Source organism: Uloborus diversus, chromosome 6 (genome assembly GCF_026930045.1).
Source record: "Uloborus diversus isolate 005 chromosome 6, Udiv.v.3.1, whole genome shotgun sequence".
Taxonomy (NCBI): Eukaryota; Metazoa; Arthropoda; class Arachnida; order Araneae; family Uloboridae; genus Uloborus; species Uloborus diversus.
In genome coordinates this window covers 31,138,579-31,163,980 of record NC_072736.1, presented here as the reverse complement: position 1 = coordinate 31,163,980, position 25,402 = coordinate 31,138,579, and the positions used below count along the sequence as shown (strand labels likewise).

At 34.3% G+C, this 25,402-nt stretch overlaps 1 protein-coding gene across 1 annotated transcript in view; it reads left to right on the top strand.

The window, feature by feature from the left end:
• The window catches only part of LOC129225266 (uncharacterized), a 146,674-nt gene that overhangs the window by 78,383 nt on the left and 42,889 nt on the right, over positions 1-25,402 (top strand). Inside the window, exon 2 of the mRNA XM_054859850.1 lies at positions 18,779-20,776. Coding sequence (XP_054715825.1) covers positions 18,779-20,776 — 1,998 coding nt within the window. The remainder of the gene's footprint in view (positions 1-18,778; positions 20,777-25,402) is intronic.

Genomic DNA, 25,402 nt, shown 5'->3' with positions numbered 1-25,402 from the left:
GATTTTTATCCGCTTCAGGTTGAATTTAATGATGTCAAGTTTTTTTGTGTGAGGTTTTTCTATATGTTTCTCGTCAATTAATGGTGCCCAATCTACTGCCCATGTGCCACATGTGACCCGCGTTTTCTATGTGTTTCTCTTTAATCAGTGATGCCCAAACTACTGCCCGTGGGCTACACGCGACTCGCAAAGTTACGTTTTTTTTTTTTTTTTTTTTTTTTGAATCGTTACAAATTGAAAATCCCTATTAGTCACAATATAGCGAATTTGGAGCCAAATGTTTATAAATTTGATTCTGTACAACAGATGCATACGCATCAAGTTAGAACAATTTAAAAAAAAATTTTATGAGTTCTGTCCCACGAGAAACATTTGCATATGAAAGAGAGTTCAAAATTAAAAAAAAAAAAAAAAAAACAACGCTCTTTCAAATAATTTAGCGAAAACCTGTAACTTAATATTTATACTTAAGCCTTATTTTAGGGTTTAGATTTACGTCTGTCAATCTGCTGTATAAATCCTTTGAGATAAACTAGGTATAACGGAAACGCCAATAAGTAGCAAAAAACACTGAAGCTGCATTAAATTACAAAATACAGCGAGTACGGTGAAAAACGTTCTTTAATGGTCCACCGACCTTCTTTTGTGTCTTCTTTTATCACCATGGTGCAGTACATTTTTGTTATTCTAGAAATCTAATCCATAATGTACTATTGATTTTCATTAAGTAAATATGAATGTTGCTCCGTGTGCTTTTTTCATTTCTTTCTTACTTCAGCGACTTTTTCCCCTAAAATTTTCATATCGAAGCGAGTTTTATTCCGTCAATTAAAGAAGCACAAGCAAATCACAGTAAAACACAAGGTGGGTAGCTTGTTTATTTTTAAGAAAAATAATTTTAATCAACAGCGGCAAGTGACCTCTCGAATAGAACATCCGTCTCATAAGAGGTAATGGTTTAGGCTTAGCCACGAAGGCTCACAGGGGGAGGGCCCAGCTAAAAATAATCTTCAGAAAATCTGCAGAAATAATTTTTTTTTTTTTGAAGTATTTTTCAAGATTTCTGCAGATTTTTAGAAGCAAGCAAAATCTGCATTTTTTCTTCAAAATAATCTGCAGAAAATCCACACAAAAAAGTTTTCTTTTTAGTTTTCTCTTAATATTCTGCAGATTTTTTGAAGGTAAAAAAAATCTGCAAATTTTCTTCAATTAGATCTACAGAAAATCTATACAAAAAATTCTCTTACAGTTTTCTCTAAATAGTTCGCACGTTTGTAGATATTTTATGGTCATCAAAAAGAAATCTGTATTTCAATTTAAATAATTTTTCAAAGTTTTATTACAGCATAAAAGTTTTTCACACTTTATATTTTTTTTTATATTTTTTTCAGTTTTTAGAAAATTAAACACATTTCTTTGTTTTTCTAATTAAAATCAGTAATAAATAACTTAAACTTTTCCCCCAAGAACTTTGATTTATATTTTGATAACTTAAATTGAAATTTAAAAGCATTTTAACACGTTTGAAACATTTACCAAATAAAAAATGTCTGTTTATTGTATTATACAAATAATATGACATGAAAATCAATTTTAATATAAGTGCATGATTCAAATCAAATAAAAGTGAAATTACAATACATCATTTATTTATTTATTTATTTATTTTTTTGAAAACAAAACGATATTGAATAACGCAAGTTATTACATGGTTTGAAAGGGCTTTCAAAAATGTCAATTTCAAGAAGGATACGGATTAGAACAGAGTCAAATTTGTCTCACTTGGAGAAAAATCAGGAAATTGAAAATAAATAAGAACAAATATGACTTGAAATAATGTTCTCGAACGGTGCGCCGTTCGAGTACAAACGCACCGAACGCCAAGCCTCTTACCGTCCACAGAGGCCTCGGTGCGTCCCGCAATATGCGGGTGCCACAAGGCTACGAGAGTAGATGACCCCTCGACCAGGTATTGTTTTTTTGCTCCGTCACGGAAACAAATAATTAGGGAAATTTCAAGTTTCATCATTGGAAACCCATGAAAAAATCTTGGATTCATGCCTCGGTTCACAAAAAGGTAAGACACTTTAAAATTCAACAATTATTATTTGATTAAATTAACTTTTATTTAATAAGTGTATTAGTGTATTAGGGTTAGTTTGAAACGCTATGCCTAATCGGAGGTTTTTAATTTTTGAAATTTTTATTTTTTCACCGATTGACTTAAAATTTTGAGCGAGCATTTACGTTGTCAATATCAATTAATAAAAAAAATTGTGTTACGATGTCTCAGTAATAACCAGCCTAATTAACTTAATTACTTTCCACCACGTGATCGATTTGGAGGAATTTTTCGAAATTTTTAATTTTTACAAATAGTTCTATTTATTATTTCGTCTTGAAACTTAATACTAATTTTACAATCATGGCGATGTATTTTTGTGACAAATTTGGTTTAATTATTTCAATTTGCATAAGCTCCAATTTAATAAAATTTAAATTTTCATTTTGGAGGAGTAGTTCAAGTTTTAATTATATGTTTATTAAACAAATATGAAACACCACTCTGTAGTGAATTTACTCATTTTTATTAAAGAAATGTCGAAACTTAAAATTAAAAATGTTTTCGGATTTTTATTGCATTAATTTCATTTGTTATTAATTGTTATCTACTATTTTTAATTTGCTGGGTACATTTTTTGCAGTTTATCTACAGATTTTCTGCAGAATATTTAAGTATATTTGAAACATGCTTTCTTCACAAAATCTGCAGAAAATTTGAGCATATTTGGAACATGCTTTCTGCAAAAAATCTACAGATAAAATCTGCAGATTTTCTTTAGAAAGCATGTTCCAAATATGCTTAAATTTTTTGCAGATTTTTTTTAAAAAATTTTCTGCAGATTTTTTTTTTTTAGCTGGGGGGGGGGGATTATGTCGCAAGTTGGAGCGGGGGGTGACATAAAGGCTTTTTGGAGAGATTTTTAATTTTTAAAATTTTTTTAAACTTTTTACACTTTATTTTGTTTTTGTTTTATTTTATTTTAATTTTATTTTATTTATTTATTTTTTGTGTATGTGTGTTAGTGTGTTACTAGTGTTGCACAGAACTTTTCCAGCAAAATAATAATTATTATTATTAAAAATAAATAAATAAAAAAAAATTAAAAAACTAAAAAAATAAGAAGAGGGCTAAAAATAAAAAACAAAAAAGGGCAAAAAGGTTGAGAAAGGTGGGGGGGGGGATTACGCCACTGAACTTGGAAGGATATGGGCACCCCTGGGCTTAGTTGTTATTTGGTGGCGCTATAAGTGAATGTTAAATCAATCAGATGACTTCTTGCATAATGTCAAAATATTTATGAAAGTGTTTTCTCTGTTGCATATTATTTGTCTCGAATTAACATCAAATCAGTGAACAGTGTGCAAAAAATGCTAATATAAAGGTACTCTCTCAGAGATGGATGCTCATCAAAATAGGAAATAAAAACATGTTCAGTCTGAATGGTTAAAAAGAAAGTAAGAATAGTAACAGGACCAAAACTAATACCTATGCTTATCTCCTACGTATCTCAAAAGTTAACTTTAGACTTCTGACATTTGGATGCCTCAATTGCCAAATTGATTAACTCCACTTTTAAAAAAAAATCCTCATTTCAGCTTTAATAGTGATTTATCAATGCTTAGCATGTGAATTTTTATTAAAGTTTTGGTTCAGTACATTTCTGACATTGTGATGGCAGAAAATGTAACACGAGTGTCTATTTATTCCTATGGATAACGCCATCTTCTTTATAACTATTCTCTACTTTTTGTTTTATGGAGTTATTCAAGTTGGCATCCCTTTTTCTAAACATTTGTTTCCTGCCCCTTTAATGTAACTCTTACGAAAGAAATTTAAACTCCTTATTCTTATCTGTCTAAATCTATAGTTTATACTGATTTTTGAAGTATATTAGCTCATGATCTGTAGAAATGATTCATGAAAATATTGCGATACTTTCGGCTAAGAGCATTTTTGTAAATATTGGTTTTCCGCCCTCTTTAATAATTAGTTTTTTAATCCCTACGATTGATATTTCCATTTTTTATTCTTGTTTGTCTAAATTTAACACTTATCTAATAAAATAACTTATGATCCTCAAATGATGAAAACATGAAAAATATTCGGTATACTTTTGACTTTGAGCTTTTCATCAATTTAATTCCACCCCGTTTATAATTACTATTTTAATCCTCACGATTGTTATTTCCATAATATGTTCTTATTTGTCTAAATTTAACATATTCATTCTATTAGAAGTAGACTTAAAAATGCCGAAGAAATATTTGAAGAAAAAACTGCTATACTCAACTATGTCAATAAACGTAATTTATAAGAATATTTTTCTGGCACTTGTCAACAATATTGCAATTATGGGCGCCCCGATGGGAGACCACTGTGACCTCCCAAAACTTTTCTTATTCGGCGAATATTGTCTGACAATATGGCAAAATTATCATCATTCGGCGAAATTCGGAGTTTCATTCGGTCAAATTATCATCATTCTGCAAAAATTGGGAGTTTTATTCGGGGCAAAATTATCATCATTCGACGAAACTTGGAGTTCCATTCGGCCAAATTATCATCATTCGGCAAAAATTTAGAGTTCCATTCGGCCAAATTATCACCATTCGGCGAAAATTAGAGTTCTATTCGGGGCAAAATTATCATCATACGGTGAAATTTGGAGTTCTATTCGGCTAAATTATCATCATTCGGAGAAATTTGGAGGTCCATTCTGCCAAATTATCATCATTCGGTGAAAATTGGAGTTCCATTCAGCAAACTGAGACTTTCTGCCCTCCCAAAATTTTAAGTTCTTGAGGCCCCTGTCAGGGGCAGATCCAATATATTTTGAAAGAGGGGGAGGAGGTCAAGTTTCAATGGTGTTATACCGTATAAAGAAGACAGTTGAACAGGGGTGATCATCCCCCCCCTCCCAAGGGTGTGGGCATACTCCTCATATGCTACGACCCACACTCACCACCAAATGAGATCAAAACCCTTTCAAATTACCCTCTCCCTAAAGCTTTCAATGGTATAACCTGTGCCGTGGATCCTATTGCCCCAAATTTTCACTTATAATCATATTTCTTTAGGCAGGCAGGCTGGTCACGTTACCGTAGAAAATAGTTGGATATATTTACATAAACATTTTATAGCACACGCAACGTGTGGTTTGAAGTGGAAGAGTGCTCTGAAAACACATTAAGCTCATTTGAGGTGATAGTTCTTTTGAAAATGAACAAAAAACTCATAATAGAAGTAGCCCAGTAAACGAACTCAGTCATATCCTTTGGACTATGACGTACTGGGAAGAAAACTCTACAGAACGAAGGAAAAAAATGTTAACATTTATTCATATAATAGTCTTTCATATCTAAAAATTTGAAGTTTGACTAATAATAATAATAATAAAAATCTTGTCACAGGGGGGTCAGCTGACCCTTTGACCCTTCCCTGAACCCGCCCTTACCCCTAATTGCAGTTTATATTTCAGTCACCATTACGAATATATAGGTCACAACAAAACTCACAGAATATCTCAACAGCCTCTCCCCGACTATTAAATACCACCGTTTTCTTCTATACCGTCCTTGGACACCAATTGAGCGCTTCCTCTGAAACTTTTTCTTTTTTCTAATTGCTCTTGCGGCAGCAAAGAGGCAAAGAGGGTGATTGCTGCATACGTCACCGCCGCTCACATTCTATCTATTATGCAACAGATGGTCCTGGACGTCACTTGGCGAAAATGAGATAAACCTCTGGCAAATTTACTTGGATATCGATTTCGGAATGACTATCAGGTCAGTGAATGATTTGGAATGCAAATGGGCTGTTGCGTCACCTCTTATGGTACTCTCACCATACGAGATTTTCATTTATTGCCGTGAAAACTAAAGAAATCACTATTTTCGAAAAAGTTCATACTTTTGAGGGTAATGTTCGCACTTCGCCATAAACTTAAGGCTAAATCCAAACAAACTAGCTGCGTCCGGCTTTGCACGGTCTACCTCAAAAATGAAAGTTATGTCAAGTGACGCTTGTGCAGTAATCATGCTTAAACAAACAAACAAAAAAAAATCTGTAAATATTTGCGACAGATTCTGGAAAAATAAGCAAAAAGGAAACATTTTAAGTCTCCGATTACAGGAAAAAGCTCAAAACAAAACTCAGAATTTTATTCATCCATACTTGAGAAAAAAAATGGCAACAAATCTTTCTTCTCAATGATTTTCTTCACGTTACAAATTTCAATAAAAGCATTGTTACGGAATGTTGAGATGAAGCACTGAATAATAATTTGAATGGAGAAATATTCATCTCTTCGAAAAATAGGGTCTGGTGGGGGAAAGTGGTCAATGGGGTAAAGTGGTCATACGTCAAATAAATGGCTATAGCTTGGAAATAAATGTTCGAATGAATGTGAAAATTTTATTTTAGAGTAAGGCAGTTAGAAACTACATTTTGAATACAAAATTTTACAGCTGGCAAAATTTTATTCAGTAAAAAAAAATATTTTGCATGAATATGAAAAATTTTAAAATCTAAACACCTATTTTAACATCCTTGGGAAATTTTGTTTGTTAGAATTAGGAAAAAATTGATTGTACAGGAAGCTTCCTACATGTCTCAAGAACTATTACTCATTAGCAGTAAGCTGAATCTATTTTAGATAATTTTTTAGAACAATTTAAGTAAGATGTGGTAAAGTGGTCATAATCTTAAGCTTAACGAATATTGTTCTTCTAATGTCACTTAATCTTTAGGTATAAGGCAGATACAAATTAAATATTAATTTTACTTAATATGTATTGTTTTTACAGTAAACGGGGTTAAATATACGAGTACATGCGTATAAATACGCATATATACTCGTGTAGACATGTACATAGACGTATTCACATAAATGTGCCAATAAATATGTATATGGGTATCTGCAAGTATTTTTTTATCCATACAGCTATACATTCTACTATACACGTATATGCTCGCTTATACTCGTATATATAAGAGCACTTATATACTCAGGTAGACACGTATATATGCTTACGTACTCGAGTAGACACTTACATACAAGCATACAAAAGTATACAGGATGAGTTTACATTCTTGAGCAAATTATTAAAACGTGTTTGAAGAGAGGATAAGAAGCAAGAATCAATAAGGAACATATGGTCACAAACACAATGCTGACGCGCTACATGCACGCAAAGTGAGAAATTGATGGATGCAAAAAAAGTCACAAATTTATATATATTACACAAATACAATTTTACACAACATTTTAGGACTTAAGAAAGTTTTAAAGCGATTGATGAAATTTGCGGCCTTTAGCTGTAATACATGGGTCGCAGTCACAGATCCCTCTCTGTTGCAATAACGAGACTTTTGAAAAACTTTCATCAACTGCTACGCCTTTGTTGCGATGCTTGTATTAGAGCTACTACAGACCGTAACTTTCAACAACTGCTCTAAATATTTCTTTAAAACTAAAATGATAGGTAAAATCATCTTTGTGCAACAAATTTGTGCCCTGCTTTGCATCCATCAGTTTCTGGCTTTGTGTGCATGTAGCGCGTCAGTGATTATAACTTCTTTATGATTCTTTGCTTCTTATCCTCCCCTCTCACACCCATTTGATTTTTGCCCAAAAGCTTAGATTCACTCTGTAAGCCGACAAGTATATAAGCGTATATTCTCGTGTATACATACATGTACTGTTGTATACACGTAAATGTACGTATATACGTCTATACAGGTATATAATCGTGTTTACACGTATACATGCGTATATACTCGTGCTTCCATATTATATATACGTGAGTAGAGACGCACTGGATGCATCCACGAATTAACTCGTGTATACCCGTATATGTATGTACACTTATATATGCGTATATACGTCTACTATACACATATATACTCAAGTATGCACGTATTTTCTCGAGATACAAGTGCATACGCGCATATGTTCTTTTATACGCGTATATACTCGTATATACACGTGACACGTACATATACGTGACACGTATATACTTGTGACACGTATGTACTCATGTAGACACGTATACACTCCTGTAGGTAATCACGTATACATGCTTATATACTCGTATATACACGTATATACTTGAGTAGGCACGTGCATGCATGTATCTGATGTATACATGTATCTACTCATGTAGGAACGTGTTTACTCAACACGACACGTATATATTCGTGTATACACGCATGTACTCGTGAATATACTCGTAACTATAAAAACAAATGAAATATACAAGCATTAGGGTTCTTTATAATGGTTTTGCATCTATTTTTAACTGTGACCACTTTACCCCATGCTATGACCACTTTCCCCCACCCCATGGGGTAAAGTGGTCATAAAAACATAGGGAAAAGAAAGTTCTATAAAACTACTAAAATCAATATTTTTCTCCCTAAAATTCAATGTACCGTGTTCTTTAATAATGCAATGTAAAATATCAACAAAAAAAAGTTGGAGTGTTTAAAGAATTTGTTGCATTTATTATCCACCTGAGTTGAAAACCTACGATTTTATGACCACTTTACCCCACCAGACCCTAGGGATTTTATGTCGAAATCTAAGTATCATAATTAATAGTTTTAAATTGATGTCCCCGCTAATTATTATCGGAGGATTATGTTAAATAGCCAAACATAAAGATGGGAAAATTACGAATCCATCGATACCTGATTCAATGGTCAGTTTTCTGGCGTTCGGGAGAAGTTACTCGGACATAGATACATAGGTACATACGCTCAGTTTTTAATTATGTAAGATTATTCTCTGTATTAGAACATCCCATTCAAAACAGCCGAGGTTGCAACGAAACTTTTCATTCGACAATAATTTCATTTCATAAACTCCGTTTCGAATATCCATTTTTAAAAAAAATATTTTTCTCACTTTCTATCATCTAGTGATAAAGCTCAAATCTTTTCTTACCTATTTCTCTTGGCTATTTTTGAAAACGTTTCTTAACTGTTTCTGTTTACGTGGTTTGATTATTTCATTCATTTATTAGTTAAAATAAGTTTTGATTAAGATAAATAAATACCTTTGTGCTGAACAGTAAAGTAAGACAAAACAACGTTAGAAGAAGCACAAATTTGTAAAATCCATAAGCTCATTATTTTTTGCATTGAAAAAGGCGTTCCCTGTAACGCCAAAACACGCGTCTGCTGTAATTTACAAGTTTCGATTGTTTTTATACATGGTTAATTGAGCTAAAAATTTGCAGTTCTGCTCTTTTCAAATTCGTGTTTTACACTTAAATTTATTTTGAAATGAACTCCGTTTATGTGAGTTATAAAATTGGCAAATAAACCAGGAAAAGTCAGTGAATTTTCTCACACCATCAACTTTCCCAGCAATAATTCAGAAATTAGTATTATTTGTAGTCGTAGATTTTACATAAAAGGCCCTTTGTAACATTGAAAAAACTCACCAAAAAAGATGACTTACAGCAGAAAGTCAAGTATACGAACTGATTGGGACCGTAGATAGGTCAGATTTTCCAATGGGGTGGTTTCCTTCAGTCAGAAGTACTGCTTTTAGTCATTGAAATGGATAGAATGAGCAAAAAAATAAATAAATAAATAAATAGCATGGACCCAGAAAATACTTTCATTTTCCCAACAGTTTTTTTTTTTAATAAATTTTTTTAAATGTCCGATTTTTCAAACAGGGCATGGTCTTGATGACGTTACAAATGATGCACTTTGCCGCTTCTTTCTACTACGTTTCCACGTTATGATAATCAAGCAGCGAATTAAAATTGCGCTCTGCGCTTGCTATCAACCATATCGTTACCAATACACGTGAGTAAAGATGAGAATGAAATATTTTGCTCTGTGAATGGCAACACAGAATGGCATTTCATCATTTGTGATGTCATCGGCAAGAAATGTAAACAATGAAAACGCTCCAATTTAAGTAATTTTTTTAAAAATATTAATCGTAAACAAATTTATTAAAAAATGGTCAGATCTTATGTTTTTAAGCATGCTCTTACAGAAAAAATACTTTTAAAATTTTGGAAACGACTCCATTGTTCCTATTTTCGAAAACAACCTAACACCGTTTAGGAAAATAGTATGCCATTTAATCATATAAAGATTTTTTACAATATGCAATGCATGTCATACAATGCAGTGCATAACTCTACAATATGTAATTACATTTTTAAATAGAATTTTTACTAAAATTGATTCTCACGTGTGTGCCGAACAAAAAGGAAATTTTACTACAATATCATAAGAGTGCATTTAGATTCTTGACCTTTCGAATTTTTGACGTTCGGATTTTCATCGTTCTGCTGATAACTTTTTGCCATTTGACCACAGATTAATTCGAATCGAAATCTCCTTCAGAGTGTTCAGTTAATTTGTCAGTTGGAAAAAAAAGTTCCATCTGACTATTCTAATGACAAATAAATGAAAACCAGTTATCAGTAAACAAAGCCCAAATCGTGATGAAAATACTTCAAATAACTGTTCCAAGGCTGTTGCAGCTGCCTTGAAATAGATATTAGTGGCATTTTGTTCCATAATTTGTGGTTATTTACGTTGACTCATATTTTAGCAGCATTTTGATCATTCGTGTATAGTAATGGTCTCCCAGCGGTCAAAATTCGACCGTAATTCACTTAATTTTTTAAGTTGAACGCCATTTTGTCAAAGAGTGCGTGTACAGTAATTGCTTATAGTTTTTTTTTTAAATTTTAATCTACAAGTATTACTTTAGCTGTAGTCGTGTACAAAACGTCAGTATTTAGTATGCATTAATTTTCTAGTTGTTTGAATAATTCGAACATAAAAAATGAGGTATAGCTTGGATAAGTCATGTTAAAAATAATGCGTTTTTTTTCTGTTGACATTTTCCTCGTTTTTTTTTTAAATTGCTACATTGACCATGTTTTTCCCCATATAGCATTTAAAAATTATTCATTTCGTATTGATCTTGTATAATACTGGCTTGGCTAGATGTCTCTCAGCCGCCGAATTTGATGAATGTTCGATTAACTAGACGGCCAACGTGGAAAAGAAAGAAAGGAAAAAAAAAGAAAAAAACAAAGGAAAAAAAAAACCGTGGAAGGTAAATCATATATTTGTCAATGAAATTTGGTCAAAATTTTACCGAGGGGTGAAATAGGTTAAGAATCATATGGTTGAAAGCTTTCTTTTTTTGAGAAATTGTTTTTAGCTTAATCGGAACTAAAAGTCCCGATTTAAAGCAACTTAGTCTCATTAAAATTGAAAAAGAAATGCCTGTCTATCATTTGCATCAAATAAATGAATAAGTACTTCGCAATTCTGGAGCTTGAATGTGCCACCTTGCGGTGGTTTAAAAAATAGCCAAAGAGATAAAGCATTCTATCCTTCCTTTAGGATAAAAAGAAAGCTTCAGACAGTTTGTGATGCGAATGCAATTTCGCGCAAGAATAGAAAAAAAAAAACGGGGTTCAACGACATATATCATGATATTTTTCATGATATATATAACAATATATATCCTATATTTATTTTGAAAACATCATGATATTTTCGATATTTATTATTTCAACTACAGTATTTTCAAAATAAAAATTACATGTATCATATTAATATTGTTCAGTAATTATTAAAAATAACCAATAGTTATGTACAATATTTTTATGATGTGTTAATACATCATTAATATAATAAAGATATATATATATATATATATATATATTCATTCATTCATTCATTCATTCATTTATTTATTTATTTATTTATTTCAGTGGTTCAAAAAAGAGTTTTTTCAGCTAGAATCCAGGACACTCCCTATTCTTTTAGACTTACTGAAAGTATTATGCTGTAAAAGTTTTAGCTTCTTACTCAAATTTTAAGAGGTTGCTCAATGACCTCTTAATTTAACATTAGCCGTTGCATAGAAAATGCCACAAATTTAGAAATATTTAACTTTTCCAGCTGTTTTGTTGTAAATAATTATTTTATTGCAATGTATAAGAATATTACTAGTGTATATTATGATATATAGCATTGTTTTTTCAGTTCCATGAATTTTTTAAACCCCCTTCCCATACTGATGAAGTTTGGGGGAGGGGGTTGAGCACCCTCTTTCAGTTGAAATAGGAAGCTAAAATTCTGCCAGCGTATTACTATCCACAAGTCTGAAAATATTGAGGGGTATCCTGGTATCTAGGAGAAACTTTTTTTTATCGACTAATGCATTTTTTTTTTATTTTTGAATCATATGTAACTGTGTAAAACTAGCTAACAACGGAAGATAATTTAGTGAAACAGCTAATGCTAAATTAACTCCAGTAAAATTGATAAAATTGCAAAATGAAATATTGGATATAAATAATGAAAGAAACCTGACTTTAAGTCTACGTATTGTAATAATAATATGAGAAAATAAAGAGTTATTTGCGGATGCATTTACTATCTTGAAGACTTTAGTTTGTGCTGATTGGAAATATCGGATATATATCAAAATATCGGATATTTTCGAAAATATCATGATATTTTCGAACCCTGGAAAAACCCATGAACACGACGAAAACTACCGTCATTCACTGAGCTTAAAAGCAGGTTATAAGTTATTAGATTTATTTGTTATACCTCTTTCAGCTGCCATTAACCTGAGACTGCAGCGCCTACTGTAATTTATTTGAATTGCGACTTTCCAGGAAGTTTTTATTGTCCATCAATGCCAAGAAGTTGCTTAAATTTAGAAAAAGATTCCGGCTTTTTTTTTTCCCCCTAATATATAGAACACATTTTTCTAAAACTTCGTACGCATGAAACCACCTATTAAAAACCTGAAAAATGGGAAAAGTGTGGTATTAATATTGAAGTCTCATTACTTTTTAAAGTAAATTGCGTAAGCAAGCTATAAAAAAGGACGTCATTGGAAGAAAATATAATATATTGCCGCTTATTTTCTTGCTCGTCCAAACAACAAAGGCAAAAACCATCGATCCGGGAGATCAGCTGACTTCAGCATTCCCTCAAGTTTTTCCCCGCTTGAAGGAAGCTCGTGGGATGAGAGGAGCCGGATCTGTCAAGTAAGCTGGGGGTAGGTCAAGGCCGAACCGGACCGGATCGATGCTTGCCGGATGCTCTCCTCTGCATCTTTGGAATAAATTGTTTGGCGGGGAATAAATAAACTATGGACGTTCTTTGCTTTCGCAAGGGATTATTCGCCAATATATATATATATATATATATATATATATATATATATATATATATATATATATATATATATATATATATATATATATATATATATATATATATATATATATATATATATATATATATATATATATATATATATATCTTGCATTTTAATTACCACTATTATACAGGGTGTTCCGTTTTAACCTGCAAGACCTCTATTTTCGCAACTGTTAGTCCTAGATGCATACTTCCAATTGCAAAACTGAATATCAAAATCAGATCCGGGGTTAAGGAAAGTTTGAAGCAAAAATAATAATGAGTCAAAAAATCTATTACTGGTGGTTGGACCTTTTTTCTAAATTGAACAAATAAAAATTGAAATAAATAATTCAGAGGATCCAGAAGCTGCCAAACGTTAGATGAGATGGATTTGCTTGAGATAAAAATGGTTTATAACGCCTAAATACATTAAAAGGCTCAGAAAATTGAGTTAACCTGAGACCGATATCTTAAGCATGTCTCTTACTGGTGCCATTATTCTATATGTGCTCTGGCCCACCTGATTAATCTTAATATGAATGAGGCCCTCGGATGAAAAAAGATTGAGCACCTCTGCCGTTCACATCGGAAAAATAGAAGGTACTGTATTTTAATATTTAACAGCTACTGCTACCATTTGAAACACAAGTAATAAGCTGAACAGTTAATATCGGTGTGAGAAATTTATGAATTAACTATTAAATGCACAAATGCTCTTTCTTTTCATTTTTTTCTCAAATTCAAGAAAGGAAAATTTTTTATGCAAATAATGTCTGCTGTATTTTTGCGAAACTTCAGAGATTTTCTGAAATTGCATCAAAACAATGGGGTGGTTTCCTTTAGCCAAAAGTACAACTTTCAGTCATTGAAATGGATAGAATGAGCAAAATAAATAAATAAATAAATAAAAAAATAACATGGACCCAGAAAATACTTTTATTTTCCCGCCAGTTTTTTTTTTAATTAATTTTTTTAAATGTCCGATTTTTCAAACAAGACGTGGTCTTTATGACGTCACAAATGATGCACTTTGTGTGCCGCATCTTTCTACTACGTTTTCACGTTATGATAATCAAGCAGCGAATTAAAATTGCGCTCTACGCTTGCTATCAATCATATCGTTGCCAATACACGTGAGTAAAGATGCGAATTAAATATCTTGGACCGTGAATGGCAACACTGAAGGGTATTTCATCATTTGTGATGTCATCGGCAAAAGCGCTAAACGATGAAAGAGCATCGATTTAAGAAATTTTTTAAAGATATTAAACTTAAAGAAGTTATTTAAAAAAATGCTCAGATTCTATGTTTTTAAGCATGCTCTTTCCGAAAAAAATACTTTCAAAATTTTGGAAACTACCCCATTATTATTTTTTAAGTGAAACTTTTTATGCGAGGGGCTTTGAAGTTCTGATCCGCAACCTTTTTGCGCGTTGTTTTTTAAATGTTGCCAAAAAAAAAAAAAAAAATAGTAACCATAAAGTTTAGTTCTGTTAATAAAGTTAACAAATTAATTTTAAGGTGGCACTTAAGCAAGCATGCACTTGTCGATTTTGCGCTCTTTAAACGTATCAAATAATGCAGATTTTGGAAGATTTCTTTAATTGAGATGGTGAGAAGCAACGGGATAAAAGTGCCAAAATTAAAAAATGGAGATCACCAGTATAAATGGTAGGAGAACATGTTCTCTGTTTTGAAGCAGAAAATTGTACTAGTTGCCCTGGTAGGTGCTGATCTACAACATGATTTAGAAAAAAATTTTCAATGGAAGCCTACCTAGGATCTGATCTTTAAACACGTTTTACTCGAAACTTTAAAACATCCGTTTACATTCCTTTGCTTCTCTCTGCCTCAATCCACGTCATCAGTTTAAAAGCGTAATCCACATGCTTAAGTTCAGCCATAAAATTACATAGTTTGTTTACTTTTATTGACAAAATTAACTTTATAATTCTATTATTTTTCATTATTTTGTCAACAATGAAAAAGCGGATTTCGAGTATTGTTTAGTTTTCTCGTTGTTTGTTATCTATTTTCTTCATTAAAATATACAACTTTTGTTGTGACTATGCTTAAGTTAGGGGCAGAAAGAACAAGAGTTTGATGTGAGAGTAAACGTGCGAGTGAAATGGCAGTTCATAATGTAAAAAAAAGAAAGATAAAAGTTTCACTTCTAATCATATGTCTTTACGACACACATTAAAAAAAAAATCATATCACATGTTTGGAAATGCTTATATTGCCCGTTTTGGAAGAAGAGTGCTACAATACGAAAATCTAATTTTTCTCTTTTTTTTCGCTTAAAGGGCTTCGAATGACGTTATCTTCTTTGGAAAAATGACAGATTTATTGTTCTAATATTAACCACTGGAGAGTGCAGCAAACTTACTTTTCTTAATGCAAATTGCCTGAAGAGTTCAACTTCAAACGCTTATCCTGTAAAATTTTATTTCTTCGTATTGTGGCACTCTTCTTCCAAATGAGCGATATCTAAGCCACTTGTTCTCGGCCTCCTTCAAAACCGTAATTTCTCCCGAAATGCATTTGTCATTCAGAACCAATCAAATGAACCCTGAAACATTTCTCTCGTCTTATTGCCCCTGAAACACTTTATTCCTTCAAGGATTGGGGAGCATCTCTCTTCCTGAGCGGACGTGACCTTCTAAAGACCGGCGCGTGCCGTTAATGGGTCTGTGCAGTTAATTGGGCCCATTCATTTTGATTTGGCTCTGTTCACGTAGTAGCGCAGAAGGGCTGGCCAAGAGCGAAAGTTCTGCTGTCTGTTGTGGATAAAACACTCCGCGAGAAAAGCAAGAAAAGCGATAAAACACTCCGAAGAGATTTGTGGGTTGGCACTTTCACCTAACGCATCAATCCATCGTGTAAAGGAAGCTGAAGATAAAGTTGGTTTAATGAAATTGAAAACAGTATATCGTCGGCCTTCTGGTAAAAACCATTAACGAGTCCGAAACTCTAGTTTTGAGACAATGTCAATTTAAACTTTCTAATCGCTCCACGAAATTGCAAAAATTATTTTGCAAACCCTTAACCCTGACAGTAAGTTTATTCATGTATAATTTTTAAATTGTATAATTGGCTAACATTATACTGATTCTTCAATTTTTTTAATGAACTTAATGATTTTTGCGTGCGAAAATTTTTCTGTCTGTTGTGGAGCAACCCCCATACAATGCGATAAAACACTCCGAAGAGATTTGTGGGTTGGCACTTTAACCTAACGCATCAATTCATCGCGTAAAGGAAGCTGAAGATATAGTTGGTTTAATGAAATTGAAAACAGTATATCGTCGGACTTCTGCAGGCCCGGATCTGTAAATTTTGGAGCCCCTGCAACAAAATTTGTCGGGCACCTCTCCAGGGGCGTGCGCGGGGGGGGGGGACACCTGTTTATCCGGGCCCAAGCGTGAAATTTTTTTTAAATGAGGGGTGAAATGTATCGCTCGTTTGGAGAAAGAGTGCAACAATACGAAATTTTTAATTTTTTTATTTTTTTCACTTAAAGGAATTTAAATGACGCTATCTTCTTTGGAAAATAATGACAGATTTTTTTGTTCTATAATATTAACCACTGGAGAGAGAGAGCATAGCAAATTTACTTTTCTTACAGCAAATTAAACTTCAAACGCTTCTCCTGTAGAATTTCATGTCTTCGTATTGTGGCACTCTTCTTCCAAATGAAAGATATGTAGGTACGCAGGGGTAAGCAATATTAAGGGGACCCGTAAAAATCATTTGTGAAGGGCCCCAAAATTTTTTGCGCACGCCCCTGTCCCCTCACAGCGGCCTTACATTTGCAACGTCAATAAGTCTTAGTGCTAGTTTTATTTTTTTGTTTCAATTTCTCAAACTGTTGGACCCCTTAAGGTTTTTCCTCCTCCCCCTTCCCGTACTTCGGGGTCTTCGGGTAGGCAGATCCGGGCCTGGACTTCTGGCAAAAACCATTAACAAATCCGAAACTCTATTTTTGAGACAGTGTCTATTTAAACTTTTAAATCGCTATACAAAATTGCCAAAATCATTTTACAGACCCTTGACTCTGACAGTATGTTTATTCCTGGAATTTTTGAATTGTACAACTGGCTTACATCATGAAGTGACTAGATAAAGTCAAAATCATTGCAGTAATTCTTTTTTTTTTTTCATTTGTGAACTTAATGATTTTTGCTATAAGTATCTCATGATTTTACTAGCACAACAAAGGATCCATTTAGATTTGGGAAAGATAGAATATAATGTTTTGTCCTTTTGTTATTACAAGGTGTTATTGAAATCATAATTTTAGAATGCAGAAGTAATATAATTAAATAATAGATCACGTGTATAAATTTTAGCACATTAGAAGGTTTTTAAACAACAGGAACTTGGAACGTACCAAGAAATCAAAACTGGCTCACAGGTACACTGGTCTCAGTCAAACTTATCTCCTGGGAATTTCTCGTAGCTTGGCAGTCAACCTGTGAATACGCCCATGGTACTCAATTAGGTACCGAGGATCTCAATTGGTTACAGGGCCTGACTAACACACGGGTCCGTGGACCTGGGTACCATTATTTTAGTGCCACCAAAAGACCATACGTATCCAACTTTCTTCTTTTTTTCACACATTTTTGTTGGATTAGAGTACAGTACACTATGCGGTTATTAATGTTTGATTTGCTTCTTAATAAACCATCACCACACTCGAGGATCCCTCTTACCTGCCACCATTTGTGGTTTAGCCGGTTGGATGGGTCCCTGAAGACAGCTCTATGTTTTGATCCAGACCAGAAGCTGGGCAATTCCTGGGCCAGCACCCCCAATGGATTCACTTGGAGGACTTTGTGACCACAACATATTTAACGATCTCAGTCACCATTAATGAACACGGAGGAACTTCGACCGGGTGCCATCGAACCCGGGACCTTTCGGTTACAAGTTCGATGCTTTACCGATCAGGTCACCATGGCCTTACTTCTCAGTACACAATAGCTGTGTTCACAACACACTTTTGTACCTTGCAAATAATCGCTCCGGCTCCGAAAAAAACAAGTTGAAAAATTCCCTGTTTACATATAAAAAGAGGTTATTCGTTGTACCAGAGAAAGCGGTTTTTACCCAGTACCCTTAGCGGCTATACCCAGCAAGTAGACGAACTTGTCTCGCGAAATGAATTCGGGGTAAAAACTCCGCCTTTACTCCAGAAAGAAGCAGAAGGAAAAAAAATCCATATTTCCCCGGCAAATAACCGGAAAGCGGTGAAAAGCAGGTTATTTGCGGAGTCGAAACTGTCCATGGAAACGCGCCTATGAGTACTTCGAAAACATACGGATTTTCTTGTGAAGGGGTACTAGTTTTTTACTAGGACCGGGCATCACTTTGGTTTGATCGGGCTCTGAGTAGTTAATCAACTTTTTATTTACAAAAAATACATATGTTTTTTCGTTTTTCTTCATATCGTAATATACTTTAATTTAATGAAATGTTTCTTGTCTTCCACAGCCATCCAATCGTTGGACTCAATAAATGACCAAATCGTCCAGTTCCTATTGAAAGCTCCAGACGATGGCGTTCCTGTGAGCGACTCGGAGCGGGACCCCCGATGGAGCCCCCGCTGCCGCCTCTCGCTGGTGCTGACGAGGCGCCTTCTGGCCGAGGCGCGGGCCGGCTTTCGCAAGACGGTCCACGACAACCGGGCACTCGCCTCCAGAATCGACCGAGACCTGCAGGCGGCCTACCAGCAAGTCCACATCCTAAGGGCTGAGCTGGCCGACGCGAACCGCCGGCTGGAGGACATGGCGGGAAACGTCATCACCACCTGCATGCCGCCCCCCACTTCCACGACCACCACCGTCAGCGAGGCCAGCCACGTGCCCCCCTCTCGGCCCCAGCACAGGCTGCCCCCTCAGCAACAGCAGCAGCAGCATCCTCAGAGTGGACACTCGCGAGATGTCGCTTCCATCTCCGACAAGGGCGGCACGAGGACGACGATGCACCAACCCGACTCCAAAGCCAGTGACAGTAATGGCTCCCCTCAGAATTCTGTGGACAAAAGTAAACTAATGGACTCGCTTTCACGTAGCAGCCCGTGCGAAGGTGATGTAAATAGAGATTTAAGTTCCTCGTCTGGGAAAGGTTTCGTGAGAAATGCGAATGAGTTAAGCTCTGGCTCCAGAGAACCGCAAACTGTCCATCCTATCCTTCCCCATCAAGACAGCTCAGAACGTCCTCAGCCTCCTCCTAGGCTGACGAGTCTTGGTGGGAAAGAAAATGTGGAAGGGCTTCAACGGAACTCATTGGAAAATAAAAGTATTTTTTCCACCAGCGAAGTGTCGCGGAAAAGTGGACTGGATGACAAGAATCGTTCTCGTGATATTCAGAGTGAAAGTGCTAGAAAAAACGTATTTGAAGCCAGTACTCGTGATGGATTTTCGTCTCCTGTTAATACAGTTCGTAACACTCTCTCTGTTGAAAAAGCCGATAGTTTAACTGAAAGTTCAGAAGGAAGTGAAAGTGTAGGAGTAGCTAAGCATCGAGTGCATAAACGTGAACGGCGTTCTTTCAGGGGTTCTGATCTGCAGAAACCATCGTCTCCTGATTCTCGATCAAAAACTACCGATGATTCAAAATCGGAATTGCAGAGGTCAGAATCAGACGGTAACCAAAATAGTGCTCCTGAGTGTGATCTTAGTTTGAATAGCTCCCCTTTTAAAGAAGGAGATTCCAAACCGTCGGAAAAACAAGATGGTGACCAAAAACGGGAAAGTGTTCGACAGTCGGATTCTTTGTCCGAAACGAAAGTTTCTTCGGAACTTCAAAGAAATAGTCCCCCTGTCAGGGACACTTCCAACGCACAAAAACGTTTCTCTTTTTCCAAAGATCCAGACATCTGTCTTTCTAAAGATGCAATCGACCAACCTCATAAGTTAAAAGCTAAAACCAAAAGTGATCCTTTGGATCAACGTCGCGACAGAGATGTTCCTGAACCATCGTCTGTACTTTCAAGCCCTAGTGCAGTAATGAAGCACAAGTCTCATGGGGGGAACAGCAGCTGGGCAGGGGGCCGTTTCTTCGATTATTCTAGTTCGTGGTACAACAAACCTCAAGATACCACTACTGCATCTTCCAGCATGAGCGGGAAGAGTCTTCGAGGTGCTGAGTCATCTTCAAACACGTCGAGCAGTCAGGATAGCTACCCATTTGAGTTCTCGGATCATCCTCCGCGAGATGAAGGGCGATATGTTGTATTCGATTCAAAAGATCTCATTCGAACTGGACGCCCTTGGCGAGCAGCACTTAGTGAAAGTTACAGGGAACAAGAGCAGAATGATTCCACTTCTGATGTTTGGAAGAACAGTATTTGTGATAAAAAAGATCCTTACAATGCATCTTTTAAAGATGAAAGAAGACAAGTGCCAGAAAAAGACGAACCAAGTCCAATCAAACATTCCCAAGAGAAGGAAAAATTTAAGAAGGTTGCAGATTATTCCGGCTATAACAGTAAGTTTTCTTTTCAAATCTTTTATTAAAATCTCTGTTAAACATAAAATTAAATGTAGTATTGTAGATTGTCAACCTTAGTCGGAATTATATACTTGGATATGAACTGAATATGAATTTCGGTGGTAAGTTTATACTTCACAAAGGGAGTGGTGTCGTTATCTGTTTCACAGATACATCATTTTTGTGTCTAAGAAATTATTATTTAGCCTTTTTCAAATGAAGGTGTTGATGCAAAGCTGTTGTCGGTCTCAAAGCAGTTGTTCACCTACTGAATAAAAAACAAAGTGTAGTTCACTTTCATCCTGCAAGCGATAATCATAACCCTCATCAATCTGAAATTCCCATTGCCAGATACTATAATGGACTCCTCTTCCCCATTGTTCGTGTCCCTCTATTTACGTTTGTACGTACACTTTAATTTTGACACATTTTTATTAAGTTTGTACTGTGTTTAGTGTTACAAATTTTGTAAACAGATGTTAGTTTTTATATTTTCTTGATTTTAATTTGTTGTTATCTTGCTACGGCCGTTTCCATTAACTCACTAGTCAGAATTACTTCGGTTTTTGAAGTTTTACTGTTAAGTTGTTTTTCCTGCTTATCATAATTAATGTTGACGTCTGGTATATTGCATATATGAACTTGGTTCGAAACTAGGGAGATGTCGTCAAGTTGTCATTATTAACATCGCCAAATTCGTCAAGAAATAGCCAACTGCCACCAAGTTGCCGAGATTTAGAACCTAATAGTTAAAATAGCGTTTACTCTAAAATTACAGCATTTTATTCTGTAATAGAAGCTGACCTGATACTTGTAGTTAGTTGTTGTCATTCATTTATTCACATTTCTGTTCCATTACTTACAAACTGCGATAAAATGTAATTCCAGTATATCGTACATTGTGTGCACAGTGCACAACCTTTGTTCGCATGTTAAAATTATACTCTGATCTCAACTAAAAATTCATTCAACCTCACAAGTAAAAATTCATCAAAATTAATTACTTATATCAATAGTTTAAAAAAAAAAAAATAGAGACTAGCTCAAACCGTCTTACAACCAGCAAGCGAAAGACTGCAATCATGCTTGAAACAAATTTTCCTGTTGAGTAAAATTCTCTATTTGTCGTACAACTTATTTTTTATCGGGTGCTCAGCCATTTAGACATCGTGCCCCAAACGTACATAACTTGTAAGGGAATGTGGGGCAAAGTGAAATGGCTAAGATGACTGAGCTTTTCAAAATGAACAAATGGGAAATTTGTTATGAAAATTGCAGAACAAAAAGAAAGAACATTGCATTTTATTCTAAAATTTTCATTAGAGAATTGTTTTTTTATTTTTGATAGTAATTTTGAGCCTTCAAAAAAAAAAGTGGAAAATTTTCACTCTTATTTTTTATGGGGCAAAGTGGAAAATGAAATGTTTTTCTAATGAAATATTTTCGATTTGATCGTAAAAAGTATTTTTAATCAAATGAATCAGTAAATAAAATTTTGAATGAATAAATGAAATGAAAATGGTACAATGAACAAATAACCTTAATTAATTAAGTAATTAATGTATGAAGAAAAATAAATGAGTGAGTAAAAGTGAATGAATAAGAAAAAAAAAGAGAATGAAAAAATAAATAAGTGAATTACCAAAGGAAGGAATGAAAATGAAGGAATGAATGAAATTAGTTAATACAATGAATACGTAAGTGTTTTATTGAGTGAGTAAACGAAATAAGCTATTTCACTTTCCCTCATCCACCTTGCCCCGCATGTATTCGACTGCTTGAGCAAAATATTTAAAACACAAATAAGATTGATATTAACTAAAAAAATATAGCACTGCTTATAAGAAAATATCAATGAATTCTTAAAACGTTAAAACAAGAATTTTATTTTTATAATATAAAAAATAATTTTAGGCTTTCACCAATTATTACAATAAGAGTATTCATTTTTGAAAATTGCCTATATTATCATATGCTTCAATTTTCGGCGGTATTTTTTTCCTACTACATGTGCTACGACATTGTTAAAATATTACCAGATAAGTGGTGCTAAACGCAGAGTAAATATTTCATCTTTTCACTTTGCCCCGCTATTTCACTTTGCCCCATATTCCCCTACTAAAGAGAGTAAGCACGTTCGCAAGTTTACATTCTAAGTTGTGTTGGCTATTGCTTCATGTATTATTTAAAATGGTCAAAAAGTATAATATTTTAGCAACGAAGTTCGAAATTGCACGAAGTAGATATTTCGAAGTACGCAGTTTCTGCAGAAAAATCCCGTTGAATATTAAAACAATAATTAAAAAAAAAAGAAATAAAATACAGTTAAACTTATAAACAAACAAAATTAAATTAAATGTATTAAAAATATGTTGATTCATTTACGTCAAACATCTGTGGAAAATTATCAGCTTAGAAGAGTATTAGCTTTCTCAACCTTGAACAGAAGAAAGTTCGTTTTTATTTTCTTCTTTTAGTTCGTAGTGGAGATAATCTCCGATAGAGATTGAGTTGCTCATGAGTAATGAAGTTGATTCATAGAAAATGGAAAATGAGCTTATTTGAAATTGTGGAGTTACTGCGGCATATATGCTTGTACAGTTAAGACTTCTCATTTTCACCGATGTACTGCAACCAGCAATTCTCACCAATACTGTCGTGGGAAGGTAAAGGGCAGAAATTGCAAATTTTTCATTTTTCATTTTTTTGCATTTTTCGTTAGCTTTATTGTACAAGCTTGCTTATTTGGTTTCCGCTGGAAAAAAAGCACGAAAATAAAGTCTACTGTCTGACCACGGATTGTACGGAAAGACAAACATCCGTTTTACAGCCGGAAATGGACGAATCTATTATTTTTTACCGATGTCAACTTTTGCAGAAGCAGAGTCTCATTCAAATGAGCGGAATACCGGCATAAAATTTTTACTTTTCCCCCTCATTCAGATAGATTCGTCTTATCTGGACGTTTGAAAATTCCAAACAATCCGTGGTTGGACAGTAAATCCAACGTTTCCGTATTGTTATTACCTATTGAATCCTAAACGCGATTCTTCAAATATCTCGAAACCTCATTTCTGCAGATACTGCCGTTTAACTGCCGCGGCAGAATACTGCACAGTATTTTGACTGAGGTGCTGCAATAATTCTTTCAGATCGAAATGCTGCGTAAAAAATTCTCACAACCAACCTATGTATATTATTTTTACATGATTTGCTACATGGTAATTTTTTCAAAAAAGACCTGCTCTTTAACTAACCAATGTGATGCATAATTTTTTCATCTAAGGTCTGAGTATTGTACGTGTTTAACTTGATGTTTAAACAAATAATTGAGTTTCAGAGTTCCGAGACCCCAACTTCTTTGTAGGTTTTGTTGTCTACCATAATTTCTCTCTCTCTCTCTCTCTCTCTCCCTTTAAAATTCCGCTTCGTGCTATGATTTATAATTTTAGTTTTTCTTTAATTTCTGTTTGATCTTTTGCTTTAATGTTTAATGATATTCTTTGTCTGCGCTTTGCACTGCATTTACAAATATTAAACCAGTAAAAAACTTATACGTTTTCAGTTTTATCATAGTGAAGCGAAACACATTAAAAAGTACTACTTAAATTAGTGCAATAAATTACATTCAAATTATAGGAACAAAATCCATCGAAATTGGATAGTGAAATACCAATAGTTTCGAGTTTAACTAATATTTCAAGTTTAGGACTTTTTAGAAAGTAACTATATTATAAATCGCGTAAATTCTAAAGTGCTAAGCGTAAAAGTCGGATCTTCAGCTGAGTTCAAAATGAGAATATCTCGTTTAAAGTTTTGCACCTTCATGCATTTGATTCAAATGAAACTTTTTCAGAATTTTTTTTTTAAATATTTCTCATCAGCAAATGACCACAAAACATTGTATGTAGGTGAAATATGTGACGAAGAACCACCTGATGACAGTAACTCAATTTTAATAAAAAAGTGCAGATGCGCCTTCTTGTGCTTAGAACGGCAGTATTGTAAATGTTCAGCACACGAAGAAAGTAAAGGTACAAAATTGATGGTAGACGTTGACTTGTCTACCGGTGGACATACTAGTACAAGGCCAAGGCCCCTGTGGTACAATTAAAGGCTACACGCTATGGGGTGGGTGTGGGGTGAGGCGGGGAAAAGTACAAGGCCTCTGAATTGAAAAAAAAAAGTTATTCTGTGAAAGAAATGGTAAGGGTCTTCTTTTTTTTCAAGTCTTGTTTGCTTTGAGCGGAATGCACTATTCCTAGTGTAACATATCTGGATAACAAAGCTCTATGTGGCCAAAGTAAGCTCATTGCCCAATATTAAGCGAGTTTCGGGGTAATATTTAAATCCTGCTGCATAATTTAAAAACTTCTACTTGATTCGTTTCTTTCGAAAAAGTACTACACTGTCTACTGGAAACATTCCAAGTGTTCAGTTAGAATATTCCCAATCGTCGCCAAAATAACATAAACAACTAGTTTTTCTATGTAATGTGTTTTGCAAAAACGAGATACGTGTTCTCTTTGCTAGAATGAAATGTAGTAAATGAAACTTCTCGTGAAAGAGAAATCTTAGCCAACAAAACGGGTATTTCTTTCGTGTAATGCAAGTAGAAAGGTG